General features: G+C 37.6%; 1 protein-coding gene across 2 annotated transcripts in view; it reads right to left on the bottom strand.

Moving 5' to 3' along the window:
- Nucleotides 1-22,074, bottom strand: part of tle2c (TLE family member 2, transcriptional corepressor c) — a 61,833-nt gene extending 39,759 nt beyond the window's left edge. Inside the window, exons 1-2 of one of the 2 annotated variants that reach the window (XM_087240040.1) lie at nt 21,730-22,032; nt 427-527 (exon numbers count right to left, since the gene is read on the bottom strand). In XM_087240040.1, coding sequence (XP_087096166.1) covers nt 427-527; nt 21,730-21,768 — 140 coding nt within the window. In that variant the 5' untranslated portion in view covers nt 21,769-22,032. 2 annotated transcript variants of the gene reach the window in all.
- Between the last annotated feature and the right edge of the window lie 3,134 nt (nt 22,075-25,208).

A 25,208-nucleotide genomic window follows, 5' to 3' on the forward strand; every position in this document is an offset into this window, starting at 1 on the left:
ATCTATCTATCTATCTATCTATCTATCTATCTATCTATCTATCTATCTATCTATCTATCTATCTATCTATCTATCTATCTATCTATCTATCTATCTATCTATTCATCCATCCATTAATCTATTTATCCATCCACCCACATTATATATATATATATATTCTTCCATCCCTCCATCTATATACGCATCAGTCCATCTATATATATAAGAAAGGTGTGTGTATTTTCTTTTTGTATGGTTAGCACATCCATATACCATGGAATTCAAATACAGTCGAGTGATTAAATTTTATGGTAAATGATATCCCCAAAAATAGTGCTAAATACTAGAGGGACGGTGGCACTTTGGTTTGTTTTGAGCCCACATCCGCAGTGTTAGTGTGGATGTTGTACTAAATCCTCCTGTTCATAAGAAGTTAACTTGATGTACCTGTGATACTGAGCCTGGAACAGCTGGAATTCCTCTTTTATGTGATCCAGAGTCTCCAGAACGGTGAATTTCATGCCGGCGTGACCTGACACCAGCGGAGCCTGAAACACACATCAGCAAAACTGATTACTGATTCTGCATTATAAGGGGATTACCTTATTAATATCTTCGTATGGACTAATCAATATCTGAGAACAATATAAACACTGACAATGAAAAAAAAATGTATGAAATGAATGTTAAATGTAAAAATGTTAAATTTATATTTGTTCAGTTTATTCTGATACATTATTATCTATTTGTATTTTTTTCTACTACTATTTACTGTTTCTACTATTACTATTTACTACATTTTTTAAATATACATGTAAGTCCTTTTTAATGTAAGCTTTATAAATGCTTTGGCAATATATTTGTATTTGCCATGCCAATAAAGCAATTTTTAAATTAATATGAATTGAATTGATAGAAAATGATTTGTGGTTTGTATTTTTGTTTATAGATGAAAAAAACATACATGCAAGCTTAAGCTTTATGGCATTTCTCAGTATTATTTTAAAAGCAGAAAATAATTATATTATTTATTAGATTTTATTATTTAAGAAATACTATTACTGTATTAAAATTTTAATTTTATTAAAATTTAATTAAAAAATATTTTTCTTTATTTTTTTAAATAAATTGTATTTATTAATAAAATAAACAAATTAACTAAAGTGATAGATATATATATATGATAAAATGTTACAAATATTTTATACATTAATAATTTAATTTATAATAATTTACATTTATATAAAATAAATATTTTGTTTTCCTGAGAAAGCCAGCAAATAATGCTGTTTAGACATGCATTTTGTGCATGCTTTTTTATTCCTTCAGTCCTTTTGCATTCATAAAATAAATAAATGTAATAAAAAAATAAATAAAATATAAAATAAAATTAAATAAAATTAAATATCAAAAAATATATATAATAATAAAATAAAATATTTAGTTTTCCAAATAAGGACAGATTTTTTTTTCTTTAGTCCTTCTGTATTCATACAATAAAATAAAAAAATAATAAAATTAAACATTACATATAAAATTTAATTAAATTATACTTAAAAAAAATAATAAAATATGGACGACGCGGTGGCACAGTGGGTAGCACAATCGCCTCACAGGCCACTGGTTCGAGTCTAGGCTGGGTCAGTTGGCATTTTTTTGTGGAGTTTGCAAGTTCTCCCCATGTGCTCCAACATTTGGCAGTCTGCTTAGCTGTGCTGAATGAGCACTGTGCTACTTGCACAGATCAAACTATTGTGTCTTTCTTTGCTTTTTCATTCCTTTAAAACCTGTTTTAACACATTTTAATCTGTTTTTAATCATTTTAAAATCTTTGTTGTTTTTATTTTCTTGTTTCTTTAATTCTTGTTTATGTAAAGCATTTTAAATTACCATTATGTATGAAATGTGCTATAGAAATAATAACTTGCCTTGTCTTTTTACAGCAAATAAACAGTTCAATGTTGCTGAGGCATTACAATTTCAAGTAGTTCATAGAACAAATGTGTATGTGTATGTGTGTGTGTGTGTGTGTGTGTGTGTGTTAACCAAAAGAAAGCAGGTGTGAAGAACATTTGTTTTTGCAGGATGTTAAATTAGCCACGGTGAACTGAAATTCTACACTCAGACAACAGTAAAATGTCTTCTAAAATCGGCTGCTTAAATTACAAAGATAATGGTTTTATTTGATGATTTTATTAATGCAAAATAATCAAAACTGCACATCTAAACAAAACCCAGAACACAACAACCATCAGCGCAGACGTGAAGAAGACAATACAGATCAACAGATAGCAGTGAAGAAAGAGTACTGAAAAATCACACTTAAGTTAAAGGGTCATGACACCCCCCACTTTCGGTTCAGGTCTATCTCAGAATTTTTTCAAAAGATGCATGATAATGGGCGTGGAGCTCTGCGAGCAAAAGGCAGGAGTGGGTGTGGCCAGCAGGGGAGAAAGAGGGGAGCGGATAACTGTTGTCAGTCGGCTCACAAAATGAGACACAAACCGTGAGGAGACGCATGATTTTATAGTTTGCAAAGTTAAAATGCAAAGAAATAAACAGTAATTTAATGCCCTGCTGCATTTGTCATTTGTTATTTATTATACACACAACCACAATTTATATCATTATAAAGATAATCGTGTTCATATAAACACTATAAATGAGGACTTCTCCCTCAATCCTCGGGTCTGAATGAAGACTCAGTGCAGCAGGTCTCTTGCCCTGTCTATTTTAACCATTAGCCCTGCTGGTAATCTAGAGGATTTAGGCGAACACAGCAGCACGGCGATGTGTCTGAATGTGAACAAACTCCTGATAAAAGACAATGTACGCTATTCTCCAATTCTCCTACTGCTCGCCCGACAAAAATGCTTGCTGCACACAAACAGCTTTGCTGTATCGACCCTTACAGCATCGCGGGGAAAAACATGCAACAAACCCCGTGGATCATGGAAACAAACACATACGACCCTTCATGAACAGCTAAATACTGTGTGCCGTGGGTCCATGGATGTGGTCTCACCCAATCATCAACGTAGGATTTCACAGCTTGGCGCTGGCAGGTCTGCCTTGCCTTCGAAAAGCACGTGCAGTCATGAATAATTAAGCAGCCGGCTCTTCTTATGGGATAAGAAAACTCCGCTATGAATAATAATGAGAAACCGACGCGTCATGTTTGCACTTGCAGTTTTGCGCTACGTCGCTGATTTTGATCCTGACCCAAAAATCATTTAAACCCAGAAGCTGAAATTAGCTGACAAAAGCTCCAAATGATCCAGTTTACCCCAGAATTAAAGCGAACAGGTGCTAACATTGTCTTAACTGATGCTCAACACACTCAAATCTGTTACAATCTTAAAAAAAAGTACTCAAGGGTTTCGTGAACCTTTAAAGTACCATTACTTACCTAAACATGTAGTGCGAGCAAAACTACCAGTTGTAAATATTACTCAGAGTATGAGCAAAAAGACATTTCACAAGTACTAAAGAGTAGTAAGTAGTGAGGATTATGCTGTATTAAGCTGATGCATTTACATGTAATTGTGCATGTGTGTGTAAACGTAACATTCTGTATATACACTATGGACAGTTTTAGCTAATCCAATTCACTTATCCCACATGTCTTTGCACTTGTGGGGGAAACCGGAGCACCCGGTGGAAATCCACTCGACGCAACGTCATAAGACAGTAATCATAGGTTACATTTAGGTCGAGATGTCCGGTGAGAAATTCAATGTCTATTCAGACAAGGACAACATTATTCTGATATCCAATAATGACGTCAAATGACGTTGTTACTTGGTTGATTTTAAGTTGTGTAGTGACCAAAATCCAACGTCGATTTTATTGGCAATTTTCTAGAAAGGTCTGTATGTGTGAACAGGCCTCTTTTGGAAATAGCGGTAAATTCGTTCCGGCTTTTTTCCGGAAAGAGAAGTTGTAACGTTTCCAGTAATTTGCCGAAATGCTACGCTGTGTGAACGCAGACGGAAGATTGCCAAAAAGATCGCGTTCACGTCTAGAACCCGCTGACGTGAGATATCTACTTTAGCCAATCAGAACACACAGACGCATTCACGTCCGCGCCATTTATGAAAACAAAAGCCTCTGAGTATTTTTTCAGACACATTTACACCACTGACGATACACAGTCTTTTTTATTTATAAATACACACACACCCTCTCTCGCGCTCAAGTAGTTGAAACCCGCTCATTCAGCGGTAGGAACTGGCGAATGTGCAACAACTTTATTCATAAGGTGAAAACAAAACAGCAGTTTCCATCTGGAGCTCCTTCACAGGACTCGACACTCGCTCCATCAGGCTCGTGGCTCTCAGCACCGCCCACACTCATCACAGCTACCAATCTGACCAATCACAGAGCTTGCGCTACGTGCCGTCACAATGTGTAGTTACGTTTTTGAGAGGTGCTCAGGTATAAGACCACACGAAGGCTTTGCCGGAGCATACAAGTGTGCTTGACGCAGAGGTATAAATCAGCCTGAACAGAGCAGGGAAATGTGACTCCACATGCGTGGGGAAAATAATACCTAAAAACAAAATCAACCTGGGAAAATAGATCGATTATAGGTTCTGAATGTTGATTTCGATTATTTTTCGATTAATCATCTAGTCCTACACACTCACACAAACAAACTTTTACCAGCACACACACCCTCTCTTGCGCTGTCTCTTTCATCCACACGTAAACGAAAAATACACACACACACACACTCATACACAGTTGCTCTGTTTTGTGCACACACACACACACACCGTCTTACACACGTCTACACACACTGAGTGTACACAGGGTCTTGAGTGAGTGAGTAGAGACACTAGTGTGCTCCTGACATTGACAATAAACGCTTTGTTTGATCAAAAACAGGAGATTGCAGACACATATTCAATGTTGACCTTCACATGACCTCTAGCTGAAGACAGAGCAGAGCAGAGCAGAGCAGCAGCAACAGATCAAAACACAACACTATCAACACACTCACCATCAAAACAATCGTCTGGATCATGCTGAAGGCACTTATAATAACAGTTCATCTACAAGACAGAGCCAGCAAATAATGTTGGTAATAAAACAAAAATATAATACATAAAAATATATGTATATATAACCATAATAATTATATAAATGTAATAAAATAAGGTTTTGTTGTCTTGAGAAATAAAGCTGTTTAGAAATGCACTATTCCCTTTGCATTGATAAAATAAAATAAAATAAAATAAAATAAAATAAAATTAAATTAAATTAAATTAAATTAAATTAAATTAAAAAATCAGCAGGCAATGCCAGCAAATTATTTAGCAATATAAACTCTAAAGAAATGCAGGATTGTTGTAACCAAACGATTGGGTTAAGGAAAGTGTCATTTAAATTTAATTTAAAAAAATAACCCAATGTTGTGTTTTTCCATTTTTGACCCATCAACAACCACCAGCTTTTCGTAGAGTGTACTTTTGCATTAAAATAGCCACCAAATTTTGTTCTATGGCCTTTTAGAAGTAAATAAAATAAAAATAAAATTATCAAATTAAAATATTACATAAAAGTAAAATAAAATATAATATAAAAAACAAAATAAATCAAAATATTGACTATAATTTTGCAATATGACCTGTAAAAATATGCTGGATTGTTGTATCCAATATGGGATCAAATATGGACAAACACAAATGTTGGGTTCAAAAAAAAAAGTGTCATTTAAATTTAATTTAAAAAATGTACCCAACATCGTGTTACAACCAGCAGCATTATACATTTTGTTTTCAAAAATAAAATAAAAAAATTAAATTAAATATCTAAATAAATAAATTAAAAAATTAAATAAAATATAAAATAACAAAAGAAAATAAAATAAAAATAAAATATGTATTAAATATGTATTAAAAATGTATTAAAATATATAATAAAACATAAAATAAAATATTGAGCAAATAATTTTGCTTTATGAACTGTACAAAAATATGTTAGACTGATGTCAAATATGGACAAACCCAAATGTTGCGTTTAAAAAAATTTACCTAACATTGTTACAACAACCAACAGCATTTTTTAGATCATATGTTTTGCATTAAAACAGCCACTAAATTATGCTCTGTGGCCTATAAAAAAATAAAAAATTAATAATAAAAAAATTAAAATTAAAATAAATATAAAATAAAAATAAAAAAATAAAATAAAAATAAAATATTTTTAAATAAAATTAAATATAAAATGTAAAAAATTTTAAAAGAATAATAATATATATAAAATAATTAAATAAAATATAAAAAATAAAATAAAATAAAAAAACATATATTTTAATAAATAACTTTTTTATTATTAATTAACATAAAATAAAATACTGAGTTAGACAATGCCAGCAAATAATTTAGCAATATGAACTGTAAAAAGTATGTTAGATTGTTGCAACCCAATATAACGGCAAATATAGAGTGCTATTCAAATGTAATTAAAAAAAACAAACATTTTATTTACTGTATTAAAACAACCAAGTATTTGTGTTGATGCGAATTATACCTTTCGCATTAAATTATGCTCTATGGCCTTTTAACCAAATAAATAAATGATCCTGCATGAATTTCCACTTCGCCTTTTGCACTACAATAACATATTGTTTGTTCTACAGTGCAGCAAATCAGACGACTCCACTATCACATTCAATTAAAACACAATTCAACTGATATCAGCCAAATGATTGCACTGCAGCCTAAATGACCCAAAATTAATGATGCAGTGTAGCATATACAGAGAGTGTGTGCTGGCATACATGCACAGATACGCACAGATCTGTGTGTGAAACAAGAGGGTGTTTGTGCAGAGAGCGAGTACAGCGTGACAGAGCCATGAATTGTCACACACACACACACACACCCTGAAAGAACGCAGTCATCTATCTCACACTGTTTACTGTGCAGGCCACTTTCAGAGCAGAGATCCACACACACACACACACACACACACACACACACACACACACACACACACACACACACAGGAGGAGGAGGAAAATCACAGAGCCGTGAATAACCGTAGGCTGCTGAAATATTCAGCACATGTGGCATAAAATACAAGAGCAGCAACAGCCGTGTGTGTGTGTGTGTGTGTGTGTGTGTGTGTGTGCAAAACACACATCAACCTGCTGTGCTCCCGATCAATGCTTCCTGTGCGCATTCCTGCTATTGGCAAAAACAGAGCTGTTTGAGAGGAAAACACACACGCACGCACGCACACGCACACGCACACGCACACACACACACACACACACACACACACACACACACACACACACACACACACACACACATCTGCTGAGAGAGATGGTCTCATTCCAGAAGACTGCATTCATACTGTACACGAGCTCTGATGAGCAGCTTGTTAAAGCCTCTGTACACAATACTGCTCTGATGAGAACTGACACCACGCACCACCACCTCACACACACACACACACACACAGTACACAAGAACACATGCACACATTCCTATATACTAACGCACACATAAACAGAAACACGCACACATACATTCCCACACACATGCAGACACACAAACACATATACATACAGTACATACATCTACATACACGTACATGTATACAAACAAACACACATTCAATTATACAAACACACACACAGCGCACACATGCAAATTGTAGTCTCAGTTTCCTGTTCTAAGCTAACAGGAGGGACACCCGGTGTGGTCTTCTGCTGCTGTAGCCCATCTGCCTCAAGGTTGGATGTGTTGTGCATTCAGAGATGCTCTTCTGCAGACCTTGACAAGTGCCTATCTGAGTTACTGTTGCTTTCCTATCAGCTGAACCAGTCTGGCCATTCTCCTCTGACATCAACAAGGCATTTGCACCCACAGAACTGCCGCTCACTGGATATTTAGGGCCTACTCACACTATGCTATACGTACCGTTCTCAGGCCCGTTTCCCGAATCATTAGAGAAGTGAGAGTGCGCTAAATTGGGCTCAAGCACGGTTCACTTGGCCGGCCCTGGCCCGGCTGGAATAGGTGTGCCTGAGCGCGGTTCACTTTGGCCAAAGCCCGAAACTGAAAGCGAGACGTGACTTTAAGGGGCTGTTTCATATGGATTTATTAATCATTCTTACTTTTCAGTGAACGCAAACTGCCGTAGTTTATTAAAGACGAGAACTCCTCACTGCACGCCAGCTGCGCGACTTCAGCGGACCTCCTTTTTCCTGCAGCACGAGAGCTTTATGATTGTTTATGAACGCCAAAAGTGGCGGATCTGTTCGGCGAAATATCTGACTGCGTGTCCCCGCAACTCTAAGGACTGTTTGGCGAAATATTTGACTGCATGTCGCTGCATATCAAACGACTGAAACGATATAACTAGAGAAATCTCCACTGTGCTGCTGAGTGAGAGAGCGCTTCTCACAGAACAGAGCAGCAGCGATGACGTAAGCGTGCCGAGGCCCATTTGTGGTGTGAGTGCAGGTCGTCGGGGGACACGGGTGGGGAGACAAGCGTGCTTTGGCCCGGTTCGAGGCAACTGTACCTAGTGTGAGTACGGCCTTAATCTTTTTCAGACCATTCTCCGTAAGCCCTAGAGACGGTTGTGTGTGAAAATCCCAGTAGATCAGCAGTTTCTGAAATACTCAGACCAGCCCGTCTAACATCAACCAAGCCACATTGAAAGTCACTTAAATCCCATTTCTTCCCATTCTGATGCTCAGTTTGAACTGCAGCAGATGGTCTTGACCATGTCTACACGCCTAAATGCATTGAATTGCTGCCATGTGATTGGCTGATTAGATTTGCGTTAACAAGCAGTTGAACAGGTGTACCTAATAAACTGGCCGGTGAGTGCATTATTTATTATACAATATATTGTTTCAAAATCTCTATAGAGATAAACAAAAGTTGTCAGGCAGAGATTAAGTTCCCCTAATGCGAATCAAATGTGTAAATAAAGCCATGAATCATAGGCTACGGGAAACTGCTAATGAACAGATTTTATTCAGTGTGTGTTACACTCTGCCGTCTTTGCATGGGTTTCCTCAGAGGATGCAGATGCACTGTATTCTGTTGATCTTTTAAGTGCTGTATTAAACTTTTAGCTCTGTTGGGAGCCAAACGGCTGCATTACACGCTGCTATTGAACTGATCTTCAATTTCCACACAGCAGTCAGTTTATTCACAACATCCTGCCAGAAACTGAAGTCTCCACTGAGGTAAAACAGAGAATTGGGCATCTTACAGCGAATACGATTAGAAATGCCTCACTCACACGCTGGTCTTTTGCCAATGTTTCTCCAATCAGAGCACAGCAGGATCAATTGACTAATCAGGGCAGAGTTGAATTTTTTGACCAATCAGAGCAGAGTCATCAGACCAATCAGAGGAGAGTTGAGTAATTCGACCAAACAAAGCAGTCATCAAACCAAACAAAGCACAGTTATTAGACCAATCAGAGCTGAGTAATTTGACCAATAAGAGTAGAGTCATTTTGACAGATCAGAGCAGAGAATTTAACCAATCAGAGTAGATTCATTTGACCAACCAGTGTAGAGTAATTTGACTAATCAGAGCAGAGTCATCAGACCAATCAGAGCAGAGTCATTTGATCAATCAGAGAGAAGTAGAATCATTTGACCAATCAGTGTAGAGTAATCAGAATAATCAGAGCAGAGTCATCAGACTAATCAGAGCAGATTAGAGCCATATGACCAGTGGGAACACAGTCAGAGCAGAGTAATTTGTCCAATAAGAGCAGAGTCATTTGACAAATCGGAGTAGAATAGAAACATTTGACCAATCAGAACAGAGTTGAGTCATTTGACCAATCAGAAATCAGAGTAGAGTAGGATCATTAATCAGAGCATAGTGTGGTCATTTGACCAATTAGAAATCAAAGCAGAGTAGGGCCATTGACCAATCAGAGCAGGGTAGGTATTTGATCAACCAGAGCATACCAGGATCATTTGATCAATTAGAAACCAGATCAGAGTAGGGCCATTGACCAATCAGAGCAGAGTAATCAGAATATTCAGAATAATAAGCGTACAGTCATTTGAACAATCAGAGTAGTCATTCGACCAACCTGAGCAGATTAAAGTCATTTGACCAATCAGAAATCAGAGCTGACTAGGGCCTTTAACCAATCAGAGCAGGGTAGGCATTTGATCAACCAGAGCAGAGTAGGGTCATTTAACCGATCAGAACAAAGTAGGGTCATTTAAACAATCGTAGTGGAGCAGGCTTATGTAACCAATCAGAGCAGAATAGGGTCATTAAACCAACCAGAGCAGAGTCAATTAACCAATCAGAACAGAGTAGGGTCATTTAACCAATCGTAGTGGAGCAGGCTTATATAACCAATCAGAGCAGAATAGGGTCATTTAACCAACCAAAGCAGAGTCAATTAACCAATCAGAACAGAGTATGGTCATTTAACCAATCAGAACAGAGTAGAGTCTATTAACCAATCAGTAGAGAGTATGGTCATTTAACCAGTCGAAGCAGAGTAGGCTTATTTAACCAATCGTAGTGGAGCAGGCTTATATAACCAATCAGAGCAGAATATGGTCATTTAACCAACCAGAGCAGAGTCAATTAACCAATCAGAACAGAGTATGGTCATTTAACCAATCAGAGCAGAGTAGAGTCTATTAACCAATCATTAGAGAGTATGGTCATTTAACCAATCGAAGCAGAGTAGGCTTATTTAACCAATCGGAGTGGAGTAGGCTCATTTAACCAACCGGAGCAGAGTATGGTCATTTAACCAACCAGAGCAGAGTAGAGTCTTTTAACCAATCAGAAGAGAGTATGGTCATTTAACCAATTGGAGCAGAGTAGGCTCATGTAACCAATCGGAGTGGAGAAGGGTCATTTGACCAATCAGAGCAGAGTAGGCTCATTTAACCAATCGGAGTGGAGTAGGGTCATTTAACCAATTGGAGCAGAGTAGGGTCATTTGACCAATCAGAGCAGAGTAGCATCATTTGACCAATCGGAGCAGAGTAGGCTCAATTAACCAATCGGAGCGGAGTAGGCTTACTTAACCAATCGGAGCAGAGTAGGGTCATTTAACCAATCGGAGCAAAGTAGGCTCATTTAACCAATCGGAGCGGAGTAGGCTTATTTAACCAATCGGAGCAGAGTAGGGTCATTTAACCAATCGGAGCAAAGTAGGCTCATTTAACCAATCGGAGTCGAGTAGGCTCATTTAACCAATAGGAGCAGAGTAGGGTCATTTAACCAATCGGAGCAAAGTAGGCTCATTTAACCAATCGGAGTCGAGTAGGCTCATTTAACCAATAGGAGCAGAGTAGGGTCATTTAACCAATCGTAGCAGAGTAGGATCATTTGACCCATCAGAGCAGAGTAGCGTCATTTGACTAATCAGAGCAGAGTAGGGTCATTTAACTAATCAGAGTAGGGTAGGTTCTTTTGACCAATCAGAGCAAAATAGGGTCATTTGACCAATCAGAGCAGAGTAAAAACATCAGACCAATCAGAGCAGAGTTCAGACATTAGGCATGTAATGCATTCCTTAAGCAGGAATGTTCTTATCTACAGTGAAAGCCAAGCCTGAACACAAAACACATGCAGTGTAAACAAACCCTCTCTCAGTTGTTTGACATCTCAGTTATGAAAAATACTGTCGGTAAGAACGATCTGTATTAGTGAATATGTACATATAAGGCACAAAGTTGGTGTCTGCATCAAATGAAATGTACAAAGGTGATCTTATACACATCATAAGCATATTAAAGCATACTGTCATGTCCTTGTTCTAGTACAACTGACAAGCTTATTTTATAATAAACTAACTGCACTAAATGATGTTTTAGTCTCGGTGATCACTGTAAAAGTTAATGACAATCTAATAATACCTTTAATAATACAATTCTAATATCTTGAAAACTCTATGTGCAGTTATGGTGATGAATTATATTTTAGGAAATCTCCAGCACTTCATATAAAGTAATAAAAATGTCCTCGTAAAGCTGCCAGGATGGCCATCTAAGAGATGTTAAACCACTGGAGTGTTTTTATGTATATGTTATAAGTATTAGTAGAGTTCATGTGTTAACGCCATCATTAACACCATCAGCACAGCCACAGTAAATACAGCACAGATGGTGAAAGATACACACGTTTACAAGCGGATATCTCTCTTATTCACACTGCTCTGCTTCACATATGAGACCGCTCACATCTGGTGTCAACATCTCACTGCTGTGAAACCCTCACAAATTCACAGCTCATTCAACAGAGTGCAACCGTACGGTCCTCAAACTGACAACCACCTTCATTTTGAAGGATACAAATATGGTAATCACCAAAAACAAAACACATACCGCCATAAAGCACTGATAATGGCATCATCGAGTCGCCTTTTAAAGGGTTAGCTCAACCAAAATGATGTTATCAATTACTCATCCTTTGTTGTTCATTAATACTTTATGTTAGGTGATCATAAAGCTTTTGAAAAGTGTTTTGTATTCCATTAATATCTATTTCTACATTCATAATCAAAACCTTGAATGAGCGCAACGTTTTGGAGCATATATTTTAAAATGTAAAAATGTCATTAACATGTGGTGTACTGTACATATAGACACAATATTTTAAGTGAATCCAAAGTTTTAAATATACACTCACCGGCCTCTTTATTAGGTACACTTTACTAGTACCGGGTTGGACCCAATTTTGCCTTCAGAACAGCCTTAATCCTTTGTAGTATAGATTCAACAAGATAATGGAAATAATCCTAAGGGATTTTGTCGGCTGCACATTCATGATGTGGATCTCCCATTCCACCACATCCCAAAGCTCCTCTATTGGATTGAGATCTGCTAACTGTGGAGGTCATTAAAGTACAGCGAACTCATTGTCATGTTCAAGAAACCAGTCTGAGACGATTCACACTTTATGACATGTTGAGTTATCTTGCTGGGAGTAGCCATCAGAAGATGGGGCTGTGGTCATAAAGGGATGAACATGGTGAGCAACAATACTCCACATCATTACACACACCATTACACCACCACCACCAGTTTGAACCATTGATGCAAGGTAGGATGGATTCATGCTTTCATGTTGTTGATGCCAAATTCTGACCCAACCATCCAAATATCGCAGCAGAAATCGAGACTCATCAGGCCAGACAACGTTTTCCCAATCATCTATTGTCCAATTTTAATGAGACTGTGCCAATTGTAGCCTCAGTTTCCTGTTCTAAGCTGACAGGAGGGACACCCGGTGTGGTCTTCTGCTGCTGTAGCCCATCTGCCTCAAGGTTGGACGTGTTGTGTGTTCAGAGATGCTCTTCTGCAGACCTCGGTTGTAGCGAGTGGTTATTTGAGTTTCTGTTACCTTTCAGCTAGAACCAGTCTGGCCATTCTCCTCTGACCTCTGGCATCAACAAGGCATTTGCACACACAGTACTGCCGCTCACTGGTTATTTTCTCTTGTTCAGACCATTCTCTGTAAACACTAGAATTAATTGCGCGTGAAAATCCCAGTAGATCAGCAGTTTCTGAAATACTCAGACCAACCCATCTGGCACCAAAACCATGCCATGTTCAAAGTCACTTTAATCACCATTCTTTCCCAGATGCTCGGTTTAAACTGCAGCAGATCATCGTGACCATGTCTACATGCCTAAATGCATTGAGTTCCTGCCATGTGATTGGCTGATTAGAAATCTGCATTAACAAGCAGTTGAACAGGTGTACCTAATAAAGTGGTTGGTGAGTGTGTGTGTATACATATATATATATATATATATATATATATATATATATATATATATATATATATATATATATATATATATATATATATATATATATATATATATATAAGAAAGAGAGAAACACTACAATTTTTTATTGTGATTTACAGAAGGCATCCACTAAAATGTAATTCAGTGCAACAATAGTTTATTTATTAAATTTTTATTTTATAGTTTATTTATCAAAATTATTGGCAGGAATATTGACAGCAATAATCATCTGACGACATTAAAATATTCTATACTCTAACAATTACTTCAAGCCAACTTTGAGATTTAAAAATTTGAGCCAAACAGTAATCGTTACATAACAGGATCAAAGTGTAATGAATCCTTTTTCTATATATATATATTTTTTCTTTATTTTGCAGTGGCAGCAAAACTATTAAAGCGGACCTGCCCCATTTTATAAGATGTACAATACGTCTCTGATGTCCCTAGTGTCGTGACTGTCCATGTCCACCAGATGCCACTGTAGTTCGGCAGCACACTCTCAGCGAACTACTGTGGCTTAAGAACTACATTTCCATACATTCCTTCACACACACACACGCGGTCTTCCATATACACTGATTTGCAATCACAGCTGTCCCTGTTTACCGTTGATTTCCTGGACTATTGATTCAGCCATTCAACCTCCGTTCGTCCTTTTTGGTATGTTGTTCCCGATCATAGTCTTGTATCTTGTCATAGTTGTTAAGTCTAGTTTAATTTGTTTGAGTTCCTTGTTTGTTTGTTTTGATACTTTGTCACTTTGATTATTGTCACTGCACTAATATCACATTAAAACTGCACTTGGATCCTACACCCGTTTTTGTTCCTGTTCAATCCGACAAACGTGACACCTTGTGTGTGTGTGTGTGTGTGTGTGTGTAATTATAAGATGACTTGTATGATATGAGATGTTTGTCATATCTCACAGCCCTTGAAATATTTCTATAATATCTTAATGATGCTAAAACACAGCAACAGACAACATCACAGAGGCAGATGGTGTGTATTTTGTGTCCTTTATCTCAGTATTCTTTGTACTCTAGAATGTGAAGAAACAGACTTTAAAACGTGTTAATAAAATTGTGATGTACCTGCAGTGCAGAATGATATAAACATATAAAGACATATAAAGCTCAACGTTTCTATCATAAATCACAAAACTATGACTATGGACTCTTTTATGCTAACACTAATGACAAATCACTTGGAGTTTTTCAGGCCTGGGAATGATTTAGGATTAAATGCGTTAATCTAAAGCGTGAGCGTGTCCTGCAGCAGATCTGAATCAGAAGCCTTTATATATGACCACATACTGTCTGCTGAACACACACAGATAAAAACAGCACACGCTAACAAACCGAACCACATTTGCACACTCTCCAAAAGGTCATTCATTATGCAGAGGAAAATTCCTCACTTTAAAGCTAATGCGTGTTACCACAAAACTGGGGCTCTGTGGGCCTGTAATAACATGCCATCATAGCAAAGGTAGCTTTGAAGTGCGGCTCAGAGAGAGAGAGAGAGTGTCTGTGTGTGTGTATGTATGTGTGTGTGTGTGTGTGTGTGGTATCGTGTTGCCCAGTGACGGTGATGGAACATGACATTTGCAGTGGAGAGCGGGGTGGCCTGGATCCATATGTAGCAACATGCAGCAATAACTGGAACAAACCATTCATTCACCCGTCCGTCTGTCCGTCACACACAGCAAACACTCATCTCTGCCTGCGTTCATCATTAAAGCCCCTATACTGTCTTTCTGCCTTCAATAATGATGCACATCAGCAGATTCTCTCATACTTTCAGGTTAGAGATGTGCTTTCTTGACTGTTTAATACAGAATTATATAGCTAATAAAACAATAACAAACATTTACATGTATAGTATCCTATTAACATATCACAGTCTTTCTGTGTGTATATATGTATAGTATTTATATATATTACACATATAATACAAAAAGTAAAACACAATGTATAAAAAATCATATTAATAATACCAAAGAGCATAGAATCACCAAGAGGCGACACTCTAGTGCCATTTGGAAAACAGCCACTAGATGGCGTGGCGGCCATTTTGGAATGAAAACTCCAATAGAACAACAGCATATTATAAGCCTGTAAAATAAATTATTAAAAGTGCTGATGATTGTGTTAGTAAGTGTTGTATTTTCGTCTTTCAGGTTGTATCTTAGCTTTATTGCGCTTTTTAAATAAATTATTAAAAAACAAAGCAGCTGCTAGCCATCGCGACAGCAATGAGACCCAATGCGCAGCCGATCGTTTTCACTCCAAAATGGCGGAATCCAGGGCTGTTGCTGGGCGCTGCTGTTGCAATGGAACGAATGGGGAAAATGGTGGTGGAACTGTCAACATGGCAAATGAAGTCCCGCCTTCTAGTACAGGAGCCAATCAGCGATCACTATGTGGTAAATAAGGGTGCTTTCGCATCTGTAGTTCACTTTATTTGGTCCGGACCAAGGGCAATAAATGATACATTGTTGCATTTTCTGCCGTCTTTGGGTCGTTTTCACACCACACTGCTGGCTTTGGTCCGAACCAGTTAAAAAAAAAGAACCAAAATGCAGTCATCTGACAAAACCCACATCTCTCATTGGCCAGATATTGTTGAACATAGTTCCTAAACTGCTTATTGATTGGTCAGAATTCACGTGCGGGAAAATGCCAACGGAACTACCGCAAGTAAACAAAACCAACAGACACAAAATGTCGCTTTTTACCATGGAGCTACGACTGCGCTGACTGATTGTATTCCTGCTCATAGTATACTATATAGTTTGCAGACATCACTTTAGACAAACTATACATTTCGAGAATGAAGCGCGGCTGTGGCTGGATAAAAATGTTTTAACGCATCGCACGTCACTTCAGGAGGAGGCGTGAATTAATTTAGTAAAACTGCGACATGGTCATCTTGCGGAAATATTACCAACGATCCATCAGGTAATGTTTTTCCCTCTCTCTCTTTCTGTTGGCAAAGCGCTGTCAACAAATATGTTTCCTCCATATCCCATAATGCACAGCGCATTGGCCTTACGGCAGCTGGATTAGTACTAAAAGGCGCAGTACTTTTTGCGGTTGGGTCTGTTTTAGTTCGGATCATATTCTCACCACAATCGAAACGCTCCAGGGTTCATTTGAACCCGAGATTACCTCTTCAAGGAGGTCTCGGTATGCTTTTTTGGTCAGCTTTTGGTGCGCACTCGAGTACGATAGCTGCGTTCACACTTGGCCAAACCGAACCAAGAGGGAAAAAGAATTATAGTGTGATTCAACCGAACTAAGGCAGGTGTAAAAGCATCTTAAACCCTACCTACTAGGGCCCCGTTTACACTAATATATACATATACATATACACTAATACATAAGTTTTGTTACGGTTTCGCCATCCATCCACACTAAGCCGTAGTTCTCGAGCGCCGAAAATGGAGCGTGTTGAAAACGCTGGAGAGGCCGTTCCCATTCTGGAACGCTGCTGCTCCATCTTAGGGTGCTTTCACACCTACACTTTTGTTTCGGAACGTATCTCGTTTGCCCAGTTAGCGCGGTTCGATTGGCATATGTGAACAGGGCAATCGCGCTCTGTTCCGCGCCAAAGTAATCGCTCCAAGATCGCTTGAATGAGGTGGTCTCGGCTCGATTGAAACGAACCCTGGAGCGGTTCGATTGCAGTGAGAAAGCGATCTGATCCGAGCGCGGTTATATCACAGTGTTTTATGGATATATGTAATAGGCTTACGGCTATATGAAGAGAGAGTTATGAGCAGGGCGGGAAGTTTCGCGAGTCTCCGGATGCCCGCAAACGAGTGATGATCTCCCGGTAATCTTGCATCTCCCTCCCTCAAATAGGCATCGTCGCGCACACTTCTCACCCCTCCCCACCGCGTCTCTCCTCAGACACGTCGCGTGCGCACCCTGTCAATCACCACCAAACCACCACCTCTCCTGACAGCTGAGCGGGACGCTGCAAAATAAACCCTGACACTCTGACCAATGTGAGGAGAGTTTACTCGCACGTGACTTGTTTTAGCTCTTTTGGTCCGATTAGAAACTTTGCCGTGTGAAAGCGAACCGCTCCAAGAGCAAAGACCAACAATGTAACATTTGTAATCTCTGTTTCAGAACAACTGAATCGATTCACAGGTGTGAAAGCACCCTCAGTGTGGATGAGGAAAAACGGAGACATCTGAAAACGGAGGCGGGGCTGCTGAGATTCGCTACCTGATTGGGGCTTTTGTGTCATTGCGTATCCTTCCCTTATTCGTCAATCCTTTATCACGTGACTATAACACATGGCTTTAACGCTACCGGAAGACAGTACTGTAAACAACAACATGGGCACAGAAATGGGAGCGTTGTTTGCACTATTGTCTGTTTTAGGCGCCATTGTGCAGTTATTCATTTGTTACATTTAGTAACAACTCGACCTCGTCGGCTGTCCACAAAAATACCTTTCTTGCTTTCTTTGCCATCGCGTTTAATGTTCAACCGGCGTTTGTTGACTAACAATAACCAAATGCCGAGCGAGACACGTGCTTTCTGTTTATACTAGAACGTGCATACCCAGAGTGTGCGAATGGTCACGTGATATATGTTTTTGGTGGTGTAGTGTGGACGGAGATATGTTCAGAGATGCTAGGTAAAACGCTAGTGTGGACGCGGATCGTTTTTGATCTAAAACACCTTTTTAAAACTAAAACGCACTAGTGTAAACGGGGCCTAGTACAGGAGCCAATCAGCGATCGCTATAGAATGACAATTATCGGGAGAGGGGCTTGGACCAGACATGAGTTTCTGCAGATTTTGTCTGATACGAACATTTAGAAATGAAACTAAAGAGACAGTTGTTGTTTAATATTATTGGTTATTCGTAATATGAAATGTAATCGTAAGCTTGGCAAGTAGTTTTGGAGAATTTGATGTTTCCCTATTCAAACAGAATGCCCGAGCATACAGCCCGAGAGGCATTTCAAAGATGGCCGCCAAGTGAAATGACTTGCCTTAAAGGGACTTTGATAATACATATTAAAAGGTGGATTGATACGTCATTCTGCAAATATGTATGTTATTGTGTGTATATGTATATATAAGGGTTGTCAGGATACTGGAATTTGGCACCAATCAATATAAAAATTGTAAAAACGTCCGTTTCCCGCTCACATTTGAGTGCTGTTGAGCACGTTCCTAAACGTTCTTCACATACTCAACAGAAATGACTGTGATTGGCCGTGAAAGTCATCAGTTCACCTAACTTACAACTGTTTACGGAGTGCAACTACAGATACAGGGACACTAGAGTTGATTGTAGGTCAACACTCCAGTGTCGCTGTATCTGTGGTTACAATCTAATACTACTTTACTTCGTCTTATATCTTGTCCAAATATCTACAAGTTCTTAGATCAAGTAAAAACCTTGCTTTGTTTTCACCTTTAGAATAAGTCAAAATTAATGGGTTTTTCTTTAATTCAAGCAAAATAATCATATTTTTGGCATGAAATGGAGATATTTGGACTAGAAACAAATCAAACATTTTATGTAAGAAGAACATTTTTTGGCAAAAATCGTATAAATTCTGTATAAATAATGAATTACAATAAATTTGAAACTCCAACTTAATTTGTGTGTGCAAATGTTCTAGACTTTCTAGAAATGCTCATTCACAGGCCTTAAAACACATGCAAATGATAAACCTTCACTCTACTGGGGTTAAACTTAGTGACGTCACATTCAGATATAGTTCAGAATCAACATTGCAGATCTCGCGATGTGACTATTGCGGATGTGCACATTGCAATATCCATCTGAAACTAAATATTGTGCAGCCCTAATATATGCAAATTAAGACTTCACCCCGCACAAATCTATCTTTTAAATGAATATTTCCATAAGATATTATACAATATTTTATTTGTGCATATATATTAGATTAATCCTTACAAAGCCAAATCTGGAGCTTATCTAACAAAATATTGTACGATAGCGGTCCATAATTTAATGTATATGAATTTATTTGTTAGGGATAAATATTAAATAACCTTTTTTAAAAAGAGGAAAAATTCACAAAAAACAACAAATATATAAAGGATAGCAGAAATTATTATTTTTTTTATTATTGTCTTATTTTGCATTAATTTAAATGTTTTATGTATTTTCTAAAGACATTAGGTGACTTTAATATTTTAATAAATATATCTGTTTAATAAATCTGTTTTGTTTAAATGCACCAAAATATTTCACTTACATCCTAAATTTACTGAATATTCCTTTTCAAATTGGGGTGTACTGTATATATATATATATATATATATATATATATATATATATATATATATATATATATATATATATATATATATATATATATATTAGCATATTAGGGTTGAACAATACATAGTTTGAGCATCAAAGTTTGTGTACGCAATAGTCACGCAGGATTAGATTATATATTAAGAATTAAAAGATAACTATACTATTAAAAACATTTATACAAGAATGATCCTGTTATTTTACATTTAATTGTTCAATTTATTTACTTCAACACTGTTAGACTACAAACAAAACCACAAAGCACTGTTTATTTCACTTTAAATTGATCTGTCGTATTTATAGATGCTTGCAATTGTTTTATTTGTTATATTATATAAAATTTGATCATCCCAGTTGATATAAATAAATGAAATCTTTCCAAATAGAGCTATTTAAGTGATATTCATATGCAGTAAAACGAAATATTGCAATATTGAATATGAGATAGTGCTCATTATATTTGAGTACAGCCCATTTTGAAAATGAATATTTGTATCCATTTCTCAGTGAATATAGACAAGTGTATTTTGATGCATTTAAACAAAACAGATTTATTAAACAGATATATTTATCAAAACAATATTGTAGTCACCAAACATATTTAGAAATTGAATGATAATACAATTAAATTCAAGCAAAGTATTGAAATAAAAATACAACCTACACAATTTCCACAAAATTTTCCCTTTTTATGCTTCTCTTAATTTTTCCTCTTTTTAAAATCTGTATTTACTATTTTTCTTTAACATATAAATTTGGGTGTAATAGTTTTTGGACCGTTATCGTAAGTTATTTTGTTGGATAAGCTCCAGATTTGGCTTCAGTACTGACTAATCTAATGTATATGCACAAATATTATATTGTTTAGCTTCCTATTGAAATCTGAATTTAAAAGAAAGATTTGTGAGGGGGTGTACTTTTATATGCTGATCACTGTACATATTTTATATAGATAGATAGATAGATAGATAGATAGATAGATAGATAGATAGATAGATAGATAGATAGATAGATAGATAGATAGATAGATAGATAGATAGATAGATAGATAGATAATTGTTATGTACTTGGCCAAATGAACTTTTGTTTATGCACAAATATTGTAAGTATGTGTGCTTTGTATAATTATGTTTAAATATGAAGCAGTTTGAGGGCAAGGATTCCCTCAGTTGAATTTGCGCTTATTTTAACGTTTCAATAAATATGTAGATTAGATTGATGATCAGAGCAGATTCCATTAGTTTAGCATATAAATGACTTCCATATAATCATATTAAATACAATAACAAACAGTCGAATAATACATCTCAGAGTCTGTGATACAAACAACAACCACACTTTTACAAGCAAAAATAGATGCAGAACAAAACAGAGCGCATCTAAAAATAAAAAGTAGGCTGTGTAATAATAGGCTGATTCATATCGATATCTCGCGGTGAGTGTAATGGGACTCCAGGCCTGTGTGTTTTCGCAGGCTGTGCATCAGTCATTGAACCCATAACGCTGTAATTAACTCTTGATCGTGACCTTAACCCTGACCCTAACGCCAAACATAATGCACATTAAAACGGGCCCGCGCTCAACTCAACGATCCTCCGGGAACGCGCCTGTAGAGGAAAGTTCGTTAGTCTGCGGTACCTGCGGTCTTCCGTGCGGATACATGCTTCTGGAGGTCATCCACGGGGATCTTGATGGTCAGGACCGAGTCCGGAATCACCGTCCGACACCGAGCACCCCCCGTCCGTCCGCTGCGTAAATCAGGATCTGTCCTCCGCTCTCGGCGCTCCAAACGCCCGCGCGAAAACCGAGAATTCCGGGGTATCCGACGAAAAGTTTAAAAACGGTCGATTCGGCCGGATCAAACGCTCTTCCTCTTTATGACGCACTGTCACGCCGCGCTACAATGTAACAAGATCATCCTGTGCGGGGCGCGTGCACAACAGAGCGCGCGTCGGAGATCAGAGGAGCATAAACAGCGCTGACCTGCGCACACACGCCGTCTGAACTATCTTGGAGAATCGGTTCGTTTGAACGATTCACTGATTCAGTCTCTGGTGGTAAAGTCTAGATATGATAGAGCTGCGGATACGCACACCAATATAGCTATGGCACCATTTTTGTGACACTGTATTACAATAATTATTTTGACAGTACTGTGATGGTTGGGTTTAGGGTTGGAGTAGAGGTAAACTTGAAAAAAATACAATTCATTGGGTAATTTAATAAATATCAATCAATACTTGGTACAAAGTATTGTTTTTACATTACTGTGACGATTGGGTTTAGGAAAAAGGGGTGTCCACACTCGGTCCTGCTGCTTCACGTCAGAGTCTGTATATTGTTTTTTTTAATTTTTTTAATGAATGGACTTAACAGTATACTTTCACAACATTGTAGAACATAACATATGTAAACATCTTCAAAGATATTATATATAAATATATATATATATATATATATATATATATATATATATATATATATATATATATATATATATATATATATGTATCACAAAATATTCACATACATATTTCCTGCACATATGTTACTGTTACACACATATAGTATTTATATTACTATAAAGTCATTATATAATTCTTCATATATAAATTCACAATTGAATTGTCATTTACACACACAAAGCCATATAACCATCTACACATGTTTCTCTTTATACACACACACACACACACACACACACACACACACACACACACACACACACAAACATATTCATATATATATATATATACTCTATTTAAAATGCTAAACATACTAAAGCTACCCTCTGGGAAATGTAGCAAGCTAACCTAAAAGCTACTTGGCAAAAGTAGCTTAGCAACATCTAAACTATTTTTACAATTTTCATTTTTAAATCGAAGCAACTTAAACCCAAGTCAATCACATCTTAGTGATCAATTAAGCTGTCAATGAATCATATGAGGCAGAATACTTTAGTTCCGTTATTAACTGTAAATAATATGCTGTACTAAACAGAAACATATTATATTATATAACAGCTAAAACAAAAAATCCAATAAAACCAGGTGTTACACATTTAAAATACTATAGTCATTTATAGTAAAGGGAAATATATTTGATAATAAATAAACAAATAAATTTATATATATATATATATATATATATATATATATATATATATATATATATATATATATATATATATATATACTAAAGTATTTTAATTTTACAGTGCAGAGCGTATGACACATATACAGTTAATATAAACCGTTAAATATTTTTATATTCACTATTAAGTTAACTTAGATGACACTTGTTGCTTTCATATCCCTAACATATATTTAACACATTTTGATAACGATTTCAACATTTCATACCTGATGAGGGACAATAATGTTAACAAAAACACAGGAAACACGGAGCTGCTGCTGCTTCACGTCAGAGTATGTGTATTGTTTGGGCAGTAAGCCCCTCCCCCTCATTAGATATACAGTCCACTAGCAGAAGTAGCGAATCAGAAAACTGTAAATCGTCGCATCACATTACATTAATTTACAATATTTATTTTCTATTTTCTTCCTCATAGAGCGAAAGTGTACAGACTAAGAAAGACAAATTAACTTTGATTTTTAATTTCTAATAATTTGTCACTACTTCAGTCACACTAGGGTTTGTGCGTGCGAGATTCTGTTGTACGGCACTGCGAAAAGGGGCGGGATTAAACAAGATTATTAGACATTAAAAAAAGCTAGCGATTGCTTCATGCTTCAAATTTCTGCCCAGAGAGGTCGTGTTTTGATCCTCGATTGGTCTCACTCAGTCAAGTGATGTGATTTCGTAGGTCAGAGTTTACCAAGCTTGAACTTTGCACCGCAGCAACTTAACGCATGACCCTGCATTTCCGGTCTGACGCATTCGCATGAGTATGAATGGAAGTCTATGGGGAGAAAAGTCAAGTGTTACCCAGCTTAAAGCTACATTCTTGTTTAATCCCGCCCCTTTTCGCAGCGCCGTACGACAGAATTTCGCACACACAAACTCTAGTGTGACTGCAGCTTTACTAGGCTTTCAACATCTTTGCAGGTGTGTTGAGGCAAGTGGGAGCCCTCCAGGATTGAGTTTGGACACCCCTGCTTTAAAGCAAGTCATTTCACTCGGCGGTCATCTTTGAAACACCTCTCGGCAGTATGCTCGGGCATTCTGTCTAAATGGGGAAACATCAAATTCTTCAAAACTCAAGTCTGGTCTTAAGGCAGATTTATACTACTGCGTCAAGCACACACATTGAGGCATAGACCTCGCTGTGGCTGTCGGCGTCACTGATGCGCACATTTAAAAAAAATTTTAACTACACACATCCCAATGACGTTTAGCACAAGCTCTGTTGGTCGGCCTCACTCAACGCAAGAAGGGTGCTGGATCGAGTCCCAGCTGCGTCAATTGGCATTTCTATGTGGAGTTTGCATGTTCTCTCCGTGTCGGTGTGGGTTTTCTTCCTGGTGCTTCGGATTTTCCCCACAGTCCAAACAACTGCACTATGGGGGAATTGAATAAACTAAATTGACCATAGTGTGTGTGTGTGTGTGTGTGTGTGTGTGTGTGTGTGTGTGTGTGTGTGTGTGTGTGTGTATGTGTATGTATGTTTCCAAGTAGAGGTCTGCATGGATGCGGGACCCGTCCAGATTTCTGCGGCGCGGTAATAGATTTCCGAATAAAGCGCGCGAGTGGTCGGTAACGGGTTTAATTTGGGACGAGAGGGGGCTGTCTAGTAATATCGCTCCCGACTCCTGAGCGAGCAAGCACGCGTATGTATGTGTGTGAATGAAACAGCGCGATGCTGTGTTTAGCTTGTTTGTTGCTGTGTGTGTGTGTGTGTGTGTTAGCGGGATCGGGCACGGCGGGTATAAAGCGGGGCGGGGCGGGCAGCGGGACAACAAATGCTGAATATAAGCGGGAGCGGTCGGGTTCGGGCTAAAACCTGGCAGGAGCGGGATTCAAAAATTTAGTCCCGCGCAGATCTCTATTTCCAAGTACTGGGTTAAAGCTGGAAGGGCATCCGCTGCATTAAATATATGCTGGAATAGTTGGCGGTTCATTCCGCTGATGAATAAAGCACTAAGCCGAAGGAAAAT

Source organism: Danio rerio, chromosome 2 (genome assembly GCF_052040795.2).
Source record: "Danio rerio strain M-AB ecotype USA chromosome 2, GRCz13ab, whole genome shotgun sequence".
Classification (NCBI taxonomy): domain Eukaryota; kingdom Metazoa; phylum Chordata; class Actinopteri; order Cypriniformes; family Danionidae; genus Danio; species Danio rerio.